At 32.7% G+C, this 12110-nt stretch overlaps 2 protein-coding genes across 2 annotated transcripts in view; one reads left to right on the forward strand and one right to left on the reverse strand.

Annotated features, from left to right (window-relative positions):
- Positions 1 to 3986: 3986 nt before the first annotated feature.
- On the reverse strand, positions 3987 to 5669 carry HELRODRAFT_172941 (hypothetical protein; the record flags this gene model as incomplete). The annotated part of the gene is made up of 4 exons (XM_009019601.1): positions 3987 to 4282; positions 4349 to 4912; positions 5115 to 5324; positions 5603 to 5669. 4 exons carry the CDS (start codon positions 5667 to 5669, stop codon positions 3987 to 3989), a joined length of 1137 nt encoding a protein of 378 aa, XP_009017849.1.
- Positions 5670 to 11948: 6279 nt separating this feature from the next.
- The window catches only part of HELRODRAFT_172942 (hypothetical protein), a gene marked incomplete at both ends in the record, with an annotated part of 2904 nt that continues 2742 nt past the window's right edge, over positions 11949 to 12110 (forward strand). Inside the window, one exon of the mRNA XM_009019602.1 lies at positions 11949 to 12069. Within this exon, the coding sequence (XP_009017850.1) occupies positions 11949 to 12069 (121 nt within the window). The remainder of the gene's footprint in view (positions 12070 to 12110) is intronic.

The raw sequence follows: 12110 nt of genomic DNA on the forward strand, positions 1-12110 counted from the left end.
TTATTGGCTGGTCATCTTCTTTGGTCTCCTTTTCTTCATCGATAGCATCATATTCTTCTTTGTCACTATTTACGATGCTAGTTACAACGTCAAAGTTAATCTTGACAAAGTCAATATTTCCCTATATATACAGCAAGGAGCACTGACGATGATTCATTCGGAATCGAAATATGGCCTTATTTGCCGCATGAATTCGAAAAATAAGTTTATTTTGTATTTTAATAAACTAAACGTTCACCAAAAAACTTTAGTGAGAAAAATCGAAAAAACGAACTACAAACATATTAACGCCAAACATTCAGTAGAATTTATAGAATATTGTAAAAATTATGGTCTATTACCAACATATATATATATATATATATATATTGAATTAACTTTACTGGTATTCAGTGGCGGATCTAGACAATTTCGACCGGGTGGGCCACGATTCTCAAAAATTTTTGGCGACTTTGAGACTAGGAGGAGAAATTTTCTACTAAAAGTTGATAACCTGGGGAGCATAAGTTATCAAAATAAAGTTGATGACCAGGGAGAAGTTGATGACGGAGCCCAGTCATCAATTTTTCTATTGCACATTTTTGTACCGAATTTTTCAATGTTCACCGTTCACCGTGAGGGGGTAACTTTTTGACGGGGGGTAAACTTTTTCTGATAATGTGGTCAAAATGTCACTTATCAACTTTTTTGGCATCTATATTATCCATTTTTCTTTCAAAAATATTACTTTTTGCGTTCAAAGAAAGACAACGGGAGGATCACTAGCCTCCCCGCTCATCTCCTCCCCCCTCCTTCTAGATCCGTCACTGCTGATGTTATAAAAGCACACAATTTATGTACAGTGCTGCTCAAAATGATGGGAACGGTCGATTTTTTCAATTTCTTTCAAAACCATTGATTCAAATTAAATGAAATTTTTATGGTTATTTTCATAAATTAAACATGAAAATTTTCATATACAAAATTGTTCTTTAAGTTTATTTATTTAGATTAATAAAAATTTATAAATTTTGCTATGGTTCAAAATGATTGAAACGTTTTTATTTTCAAGTTTTAATCAGCAAATCTATTTTCATATGCACATTAGAATGACTATTGTTGTTTGGTTCACATTGTTCAAATGTTAATAGGAATAGGCCATGAAAATTTTATTTTATGTGGCCAAATAGTATTTAAGAAAAGTGTAAAAAACGATTGTTCATATCATTTTGAGCCACACTGTACCTAACCATGATATGAAATGACCAAATTAATTAAAAAATAAATGCAGACAAACCAAGAAATAGTTCCAAAAATTTAAAACTAATTTCAACTACAAAAAGTTATTGTACGGCAATAAAATAGAACATTATGAAAAAGTACAAATACATAGCCTGATGCTACTACATAGATATATACTTTAACGATCAGAAAATAATTAAAATACGTTTCAATAATAATTGCTCTTATAAAAGGACCAGTTAGTGTCAGCCGTAAGTGAAGCATACCCATTGATGTGAGCATTCATTTGACATAATTTGGAGGCTGGATGGATGTTGATGGAGTCACATCCACCCAGTTGCTTGCATTTATGCATGCAGTCCAATGTACTTCTTACGTACAGCTGCCTGAACTGGAATCCCTTCAATGTCATATTTGCTTGTTTCTTCCAGGCGAAGGAATCTAAAACAAGTTGATGATTTTCAAACAAATCCTAATGATCTGTTGACAAAATAATAACAAAATAGATAAAAAAGCACATCCCTTCCTGACAACAATTAATTAATTTTATTTAATCGCCAGAATGAAACTTAAATTTAAAAATCTCCGTCGTATCTTCAATTTAAAATTGCAAAAATTTGTAACTTTAAAAGCAGGGTGTCGGAGTCGGATAAAAATTTGTCTGACTTCGGGTTCTGACACCCTGAAAAAATTTTAAACTTTTGTTTCATATTATATATAATGTAACTTCAATACAGCTACTTAATAAAAGATGCTTAAAAAAAACAATTGTGAGGATAAAAATTTAAGAAAAATATAAAAACTTTAAATAATTTAATAAAATAAAAAAATTCAAACTGTTGAATGAGTGAGTATAACATACCAAGCGAGGTCCCACTAGGACACAGATGGTAATTTTTGATGATCAAGTGTTAACTGTAATAGCTCTAATTTTTTTTTTCAATTTTTGTATGTCTCCCATATTATCATAGATTAATTAATGTAAAATTATAATTACAAAGTTCTGTTTCAAACAAAATTCAAAAACTGAAAAAGCGCTTGGGATACAGGAAGGACCCCGCTTGGTATTATATGTTATAAAATTCAATTATCGTAATTTTTGGATGATTCGGTATCCAACGAAAATCATAAAAATTCAAACATGATACTGGAATACAATCGTACCAAAGGCTGGGTGTAAATGCAGACAAATTGATACGGGAGTATTCTTGTGCTAGACGTACCTCAAGATGGCCTCTGAGACTTTTCGTGAACATGCTTGATATTGGACCTTTATAATTTAGATTTCAAAAAACAAAGACACGAAATAATTTAAAAAAAATTCTAGGTATTTGTTCCTTATGGAGTTGGGCAAAGAACTAACAAAGCCCAACATTTTACGAAGAGCAAGCAATCCAATTGGTATTCAAGTTTCAATTGTTCGAGCAATTGAGGCAGTCGGAGTAACTGTTGCGCGTATCAACGCAAACCAAAGGATACCATCAACATCAGGAATTCAGAAAAGCCGAAAGAGAGGTAGATGTTATTTTTGTCCTAGAAGTAGTGATAAAAAAAGTGTACACAGTCTGTAGTAAATACCAGCAATTTGTCTGTGAGGCACACAGGCAAAGCGTCACAACTATCACATGTGTAAAGAACTGTAGCACATGATCTGTATGTATCTTTTTATTAAATTATTATACTAATGGTTTACAAAACACTATAAATTTTGTTTACAGACATATATTTTTTTGCCTTCCAGAAGTTGAGACTGTCATAATTTTTTTGCTTTAATAACTGTATAACGATAATAATGACAATGGTTTTAGATAAAAATTTTGATTTTTACATTGAAAATGAAACAAAATCTATGATAATATCAGACTTTACAATTTATTTAGACAAAAAATAAGGGGGTCCTTAGAGAACCCCAGTTTTGTAAACTACGTTTACTTACGACCTCGGTATATTAAGGGTTAAGTTTAGTGAAAGACTAGAAATACACTATAAAACAATGAAACATTAGCCTAGTTATGGGTTCGAAACCTAACCACAAATTAAGAAATTAAGCTAGCCACAATTGCAAATGTTTATTTAGACTAAAAAAAAATGTTTTTCAAATTATCTTGAAATCTCTTCATGTTTAGGGCGTTAATTTAGAAAATTATATATATATAAATGGTTTTATCGATAAAGTTACAGGACGGTTAACACCACGCCGGCTAGTAAACGGCGCTCCATTGTCTTAAAATGAGAATGCTTGCACGGCGCCATTGATAGCATCTATTTTCAGTATTAAATGTTATTGAGTACATACCAAATCTTTCAAAAATACGTATCAGAAAATTAATCTCGAAATAAACATTCTAAAATATTCCCAGTTTCAAATCCCAAAAATTCCAATTCCGACTCTTTCTCTCTCCGATACTCCGTTAACAAGTTTCGTCATAAAATTGATTTTAACATTTTCTGTATAAATACATTTAGGTATTCTAGATCATATTATCAAGTTGGTTGTTTTAAATGGATGTGAGTGAGTGAGAAATATTAAACATTGAGCGTAAGTGCGGGAGAAAATGAAGTAATTTATTCAAATGTATTCTAGTGGATTTTGAATCTATTGAAGAGGAGGATATAGACCATAGAGAGTAAGCAAAACAAGTTACAGTTGGCTAAGTCCAAATGGGAGTGTTAGGAAAAAAATCAATCGAAGTTCCTATTTCAATACTTTGCAGTCATAATACGCTTCAAAATTTATAGCTTTCATCACATTATTTAGTCAAATTTTAGACAACAGAAAATTGGAAAATAAAATAAATACTCGCGTCAGTGGGCTCGTAGGCTTCTAGCTCGCAAATCATGAATTTCCCGCTTGCAGTGGGACTTGCTTGCGCAATCAGGTATCTGTATTTGGGCAGATTGGCATTGCATTTCATTTCCACTCTGCTCCCGACTTTGACATAACCTGGCCAGGTAGCACACGATGGATAATTATTCCTCACTGGTGTTGAGGTAACGTTTGTCAGTCCAATGGTGAAGTTGTCCGAAAGGCGAGCTAAGAAGTCCATATTGGTCGGTGGATCTGCCAAATTAAATTTTTATTTTGCTAAATTTTTATAAGCCATATTGTTGTATGAAAAAATTTAACCTTCCCAACGTCTGGACGTGAAAGCAATGTAGTCAACGTTGTAACCAGTCTTCATGTCAAATTTAAACCAATTTGGTTTTCCATATGTGTCTGCTGTGATGCCGCAGTGGCAGTTACTAAAATAGGGATCGTGAAATCCATCCACCACCAATGCAGCAGTCAGATTTCCACAACCAACAGTTAGATATGAACTGCTCGTGCTTGGACTCTTCAGTAGCAGGTTGGTTTTGAATTCTTCAAAAATTATAAATAGAGGTAAAAATTTAATGTCTAAACATCTGTTAATATTATATTTCATACTTCCATAGGGAACTCCATAGACTTCAAATTCGCAAACAGACATGTATCCAGTAGAGTTGGAAGGTTGTAGCAGTATGACGTATCTGGCTGGAGGTGTAGTAGAAGAGCAATTCAATCGAACCACCTGTTTCGAAGCAACTACATCTGGGTATTGAGCACAGAGATCCAATGTGCCTCTCACTGGCGGGTGAACATCCAGAGACCTGTTACTCACTCCCACTATGAAGTAGTCCAGATCGTTTCTTTTTGGAAAACCGGCATGATCTTTAAAAAATTAGTTTTATTCAACTTAATTAAAGCATTTCAAGATAAACATTTCATCGTTATTTTTGTTGAAATACGTAATATAAAACAATCTTTTTTTAATTTTGATTATTTCAACAACATTTTGTGAAACTTTAATTTATGCAGTTTTATTCAATATAAATTTTTGTTTAATCATAAGTTTGCATCAAAATTAAATTACTTGTCCCAGCATAAAGGATAGTGTAGAATATTGTGAACAAATTCTTTAGATCCACGCCGATCCAATGGGGATCGAACCCTGGCACGGTGAGAGAACAAAATGCTAAACTGTCATTCATGAACTTCTTGCCATCAACAGCGTAATATGAATCATAATAAAAATAATAATTTGGGTTGGAAGCAGAGCTTGTTGACGTAAAATGTCCCCAGTCTATTGTTCGTTAAATATCTTGGGCAATCAAAAATAAAACAATATCCCCTCAGAAAATAAACCAAAATAAACACAGATTAATATTGTTACCGTTATTGTTGTTGTTGTAGTTGTTGTTGTTTTTAATGTTATGTTGCTTGTGTTGTTGTTAATGTTATTAAAGGGGATATTATGATAATGTCATATGATTAAATACTACAATTTTTATGACGATGATGAAAATTTGTCACTTATAACTTATAAATGAGTGCATTATTAAAGTAATTCTTTTAGCTAACCTATAACTTCGAATAAAATCGTTATAAGAGTTATCATTGTTGGACTTTTAAAATGCTTCGCAGTCATGATTTGTCTTGTCAAATCTGTGAATTATCTAGAAAAGTGAAAAATTTAGTTACACGTTATAGATTATCCAATTAGATTCTATTTGCGAATTTTTAATAAATACTCAATTAAAAAATCAAGGATCAAGTATATATATAGTATATATAGATTTGTTCATACCGTTTTTTACATTTTTTATTAATTTGTGTTTTGACAAATTTCCTGGTTTTATCAATTTGTGTTTTGACAAATTTCTGGTTATTTTCCTAAGGCGTTAAAACATGCCGTTGTGACACCCTTATTAAAAAAGTCATCTCTTGATAAGGATGATATTGATATTGCAAATTATCGCCCGATTTTAAACGTCTTGTTTTTACCAACAGTCGTTGAACGTTTAGTTCTAAAACAATTTTTAAATCATTTGAATGTGAATGGTTTAATTCCAATCCATCAGTCTGGTTACAGGTTACAGGCAGTATCACTCTACTGAAACTGCACTGATCGATATTTTTTCTGAATTGTTTGCATCTATGGATTCACAAAATGTTTCAATTTTTGCTTTATTGGATATGAGCGCTGCGTTTGACTGCGTCGAACAATCACTCCTTGTTCATAAACTTAAATATAGTTTTGGTGTGGTTGCTTCATGGTTCGAATCCTATTTGATTGGTAGGACGCAACAGGTTTGTTTCAATAATTATCTGTTCAATGTCGAAGTTGTTATTTCAGGTGTGCCCCAAGGTTCTGTTTTATGACTTCATTTGCTTATATTGTACACGGCCGATGTTTTTCATATTATTGGAAAATATGGTTTCAGAAACCATGCCTTTGCGGACGATTTGCAAATAATTGGTTGCGGTAACACAGACCCGGGTTTTGATGCGATGGTTGATAGATTTTTATGTTGTTTTAGTGAATTAAGTGAATGGATGGTAAATAATGAACTAAAACTGAACGAAAACAAAGCACGAATTCTGCCTGTCGGTACTCGGCAGCAATTAAAAAAGATTAATATTAACTCCATCAACATCGGTGGTTCTAATGTTGAGTTCTGCACTTCTGTTAAAAATCTGGGCGTTGCATTTGATACTGCAATGTCAATGGATCAACATACAAAGTCATCGGTTAAAGATTGTTGCTATCAACTTCGTAAACTCAGGCAAGTAAAAAAAATCAGTCAATAACTACACTTTGAAATGATTGGTTCGCGCATTCATTCATTCAAAATTGGATTACTGCAACAGCATTTTTTACGGAGTTTCAAATCAATTGATTAATCGTTTTCAGTCAATTCAAAATCGTGCTGCTAAGATTATTTCCGGAGGGTTAAAATACGACCATGTCAGTAATACTCTACAAGATCTTTATTGGCTCACAATAAAAAAAAGAATCATCTTCAAGCTTGCCGTTATGGTTTTCAAATGTTTAAATGGTTTAATGATGATGCTTTGAGCAATTCCGTTGTTTTTATTGTACACGGCCGATGTTTTTCCTATTATTGAAAAATATGGTTTTAGGTGTGATATATATATATATATATATATATATATATATATATATATATATATATATATACATATATATCAAATCAAATCAAATAAAATATTGTATTTATATAGCGCCAATTATAATTGCTTCTAATCAGCGCTCTCCTCGTATGAAGCATGTTGAAAGCGAAGCCATCATCGGTTGAGATCACCAGGAGTTACCAAATAGGTATGTCTTTAGACGTTTTCTAAACCCATAATAACCATGATAACCCAGATATACGTAGTTCGATAGGTAGGCTGTTCCAAAAAATAGGCCCAGCAACTGCAAAATCTCTATCTGCTGTTTTCAGATTCCGATCTCTAACATACAGCGTGTTTGAATCAGCAGACCTTAGACACCCATGTGATGACATAGGTGAAACTCGATATAAATATATGATACAATTTTTTAATTAATAAATATTTAATGAAATAAAACCAAAATAAATAATTATTAAATTCCTCTTATTTTGAAAAGCCTGGTCTAGTATCAATAAATTAGTAAATTATAAAAGAAAATTTTTAAAGCGGCCACTATTTATTGCTGATAAAAATAATTATAAAACGAATTAAAATTATTAACTAACTTGTTTAAATTTGATGAGTAAAAAATTTGTTCGAAATCGGCAAAGATCGTTACAGCAAAATTTCAAAATAACGAGTGACCTCGAGAATGTTGTAATGCGTAATAAGATTGTTTCCATTTGTCGTCATGATGCATTGAGAATTATTTGGATGGCATGTTCTCAAACTATTTGTCATGTTTTTAAACCATTCTTTGTCGGCAATCATAGGTAAAATAATATTATTTTTTTGATTTTTTTCATGTGTTAATTGAAAAGTTTCGGGCTTATAACATGATTTTGGCACGCAAGCACTGTTCTTTATCATTATTTCCTAATATATTCAACTTTACATTTCTTTTATAGTAATTATTGATTGTTCTGCCGGCAAGCTGTTGAATGCAAATGTTATTATCTTCTAACATGAAACCAATTAGGTATGCATCACAAAAGTGCGCAATAACTCCTTTAGGTTTGTTCAAATCATTTCTGCAAATATTTTTCAATTCACTATTGTGGATTGTTTCCAAACCCGACCAAAAATAATGATGAATCCTAATCATCAATGCGAATGTTCTGTTGAAAAACGCTATTGCAAGTTACAATTAACAATCTATTAACAAATAAAAAAACTATTGCGTCTGAGAATAATGTCTGTGAAGCAAACACTTATTTCTAACTCAAAGAATGGAAAATAACAATTTTGTGACGCATTTAATATTTTATGCAATTTTCATCTTCATGTCTTTGACCTTGTCTGCTCCGTCACGCCATCTTGTAATGTAACTTTACATTGTGGTGATTTTTCAAAATTAATTATGTTACTAAACTAAGTTTTCTACAGCGCGCTCTCAAGTAACCACTCCCGGGCACTCTCATCTCAACAAACAACTAGAATAATTCTTTTCTAAATAAATAAAAATTTATTCTCATTTAATTTTAACAAGTCGGAATCAAAATATTTTTTTGAGTTAATCTAGGAGTAGGAATCGGACATAATTTTCCACCCTGAATATTTATATATATATATATATATATATAAAAGAAACTTTTTTCTTCCTTATCATGCGGCTCTGTCAAACTAAGAACTGCTTACAAATCATTCTATACTAATAATTAAACTTTTTTGCCATCAGACTGTACACTATCCACGCCAGACGATGCCCAGACACATTATGGATGCACGCGCAAGCACCATACATACGCGTATGGTGGTCTTTGTTTGGACAGAGGCAATATTCGAACCAAGCCATTTTTATAACAGAGTGAAACACGGCACTTTATTAAAAACTAATTATTTTCTTCCTGAAAGCTACGAGAAACAGCTTTACATTGTGCAAATGAAACGCGAAAATGTTTAAAAAACAGTTTGATAAAAATATCAATGTTCAAATAAAATTTGCAATAAGTGTCCCATAAAATTACGGACTCTAGATATTTGTCTCAATTGTTTTCTTTTTCTCAATTGTTTCATTTGTCTTAATTGTCTCTCATTAGTCTTAATTGTCTCTCATTAGTCTTAATTGTCTCAAATGTATGCTGATTGGTCAGGCCCTAATCTGGCAAGAAGTAACAATGACCATTCTTTTAATTTATTGAAAATGTTGTCCAAACATCTATCGATGAAACAGCTGAAATGTAAATTGTAAAAAACCTAATGATGGGAAATAGGAATGATGATATCTCGATCGACATCAATAAAATTTGAAAATCCAGTTTAATCAAAAGGAATGTTTTACAATTGATCATTCTGCTGCTCGTCTAGTTGCTCGAGCCCCTTTCTTTTCTCATATATCTCCATATCTTGTTCTCCTGCACTGGCTTCCTATAAAATATAGAATAATTTTTAAAATTCGCATATTTATGTATGAGTCTCAATCTAAATTATTTCCTAAGTACTTATCAGATATAAAAAATTGAACCTAAACGTCCCGGTTTACGATTGTCTTCTTGTTCTCGCTTCTTCTTAACTCGTGTTAAACACTTTTTTGCTAAATCTGCTTTTGCTTTTTCTGGTCCTTTTCTCTGAAGTTCAGAGCGGATCTCAAGACCCATCTGTTTTCAAAATTCATTGAGGAGCGCTGTTGAACATCGCGGAAATAGCGCTTTATAAGCTAATTGATTGATTGATTTATTGATTGATTGATTCTTTGATATGTATGTATGTATGTATGTATGTATGTATGTATGTATGTATGTATGTATGTATGTATGTATGTATGTATGTATGTATGTATGTATGTATGTATGTATGTATGTATGTATGTATGTATGTATGTATGTTTGTATCTTTGTATGTATGTATGTATGTATGTATGTATGTATCTATGTATGTATGTATGTATGTATGTATGTATGTATGTATGTATGTATGTATGTATGTATGTATGTATGTGTATCTTTGTGTTATGGTTCTCTCTTAGGCACTCATGTATTCAGTTTGTATTAGCAATGACGACACAGACAGAGCGCGTGAGAATGGCTAAATTAAAACATTATAAACTTTGTGTATGACTCTTGAGGACTTCCTTCGTTTTGAATCCGACTGCAGCAGTGAATGATTTGGGGTTAATCCATTAGCCATCTCGACCAAACATAGTTTTGTATGAGATACGTGTTTGTGTGAGAGTATTGTGATAACATAAACGTCAGTGTGCGGTGTGGGTGTATGAATGTAGTGTGCGAATGCGTCGTGTGTGTGTGTATGTTTGTGTGAGTGTGGTATGTTTAGAGTGGAGTAATATGGGAGGATATTGATTGATGTGCAGCAGCGGCAGATCACGGACATTGATGCAGTCCAGATGTCACAGATTATTAGATTCTGCCCGCCCATTTCTCAATCATTCTCTTCATATCTGCCATCTTCAAATACTCTCTTTTACGCGCTGTAATCGCTTCTATATATATATATATATATATATATATATATATATATATCACAGCATATTCGGCGTTAATGTTATATTTAACGAAGTTGAAAATTGTAAAACAAATTAAATGAGCATTATGTATTACCTTTAAACAAACAAGGAATTAATAAAAGTAGAGCAGAGGCACAGATATTTGACCATCTGGGCACATACACAACATATCAATTTAAACACCAAAGATGGTATAGGAATACCGATAAAAAGTTTTTGATCCTATCATGCATAAAATAAACAAAAATTTTGATTTTGAACTAAAAAAAACTTGAAAATGATTTACCATCAACCGTTAGAAAAATCGAAAAGTTAAATTTGAAGTTAACCGGTCTTAATCCAATAAATATACATATACACATTCACGTTTTTATATGATTTAAAGTGTTTTATGTACTTATTTATTTATATATTTACTTATTAATTAAATTAATTATTTATTTATTCATCCATTAATTTATAATTTATTCAATTATATATTGCTTTTTTTTATTTTAACCATTCAGTATTTATATTTAAAAATCTGTATTTAATATATATTTATATTTTATATAAATATATATATATATATATATATACATACATACATACATACATACATACATACATACATACATACATACATACATACATGGGGGAGTTAGACCTATTGTGGTCGGTAACTTTTGGAGAAGGTTGGCCAGCAAATGTGCTCTGATCTTGGTGTTGGAAGAAACCAAGGCGAAACTTTACCCAATTCAACTGGGCGTTGGGGTGAAAGGAGGAGCAGAGGCGGCCGTACATGCGGCCCGTAAATTGGTTCTGGACTTACCCGATAAATGGGGTTTTTTAAAAATTGACTTCAGGAATGCCTTTAATACCCTGAGGAGAGATTCGATGCTGGAGGCAGTCAAACGGCCCTGTCCCCAAATTTACAATTACTGCCACTCCGCATATGGCCGAATCTCTTCTCTTGGTTATAACACCTGGGTGATGGAATCGTCCGAGGGGGTGCAACAGGGTGACCCTTTGGGGCCGATGTTGTTTGCTCTGACCCTACACCCGGTGTTGGAAAAATCTCTTTCAAAATTCGTTTGCGGCTACCTGGACGATATCAGTTTGGCCGCCGAGGGTGCAATTTTAGCTACTGATTTCCTGTCTTTAAAAGACAATGCCTCCATCATTGGGCTTGAGCTTAATATTAAAAAATGCGAATTGTACGCAAACGACTCTTTTGAAATGCCACAGACACTGGCGGAAGTGCCCTTAGTGTCTGAGGCATCATTGAGCTTCTTGGGCACCCCATTGATGGAGGGTGAGTTTCAAAACACTTTTTTTAATAAAAAACTCGCAGAGCTGAAATTCGCCCTCGACCGAGTGTCTCATCTTCCGGTCCACGACGCGCTGACCATCGTCCGCAACGCCCTTAGTTTGCCTAGATTGATGTACTTCCTTCGTACATCCTTCTCG

This window comes from Helobdella robusta (genome assembly GCF_000326865.2).
Source record: "Helobdella robusta unplaced genomic scaffold HELROscaffold_25, whole genome shotgun sequence".
NCBI lineage: Eukaryota > Metazoa > Annelida > Clitellata > Rhynchobdellida > Glossiphoniidae > Helobdella > Helobdella robusta.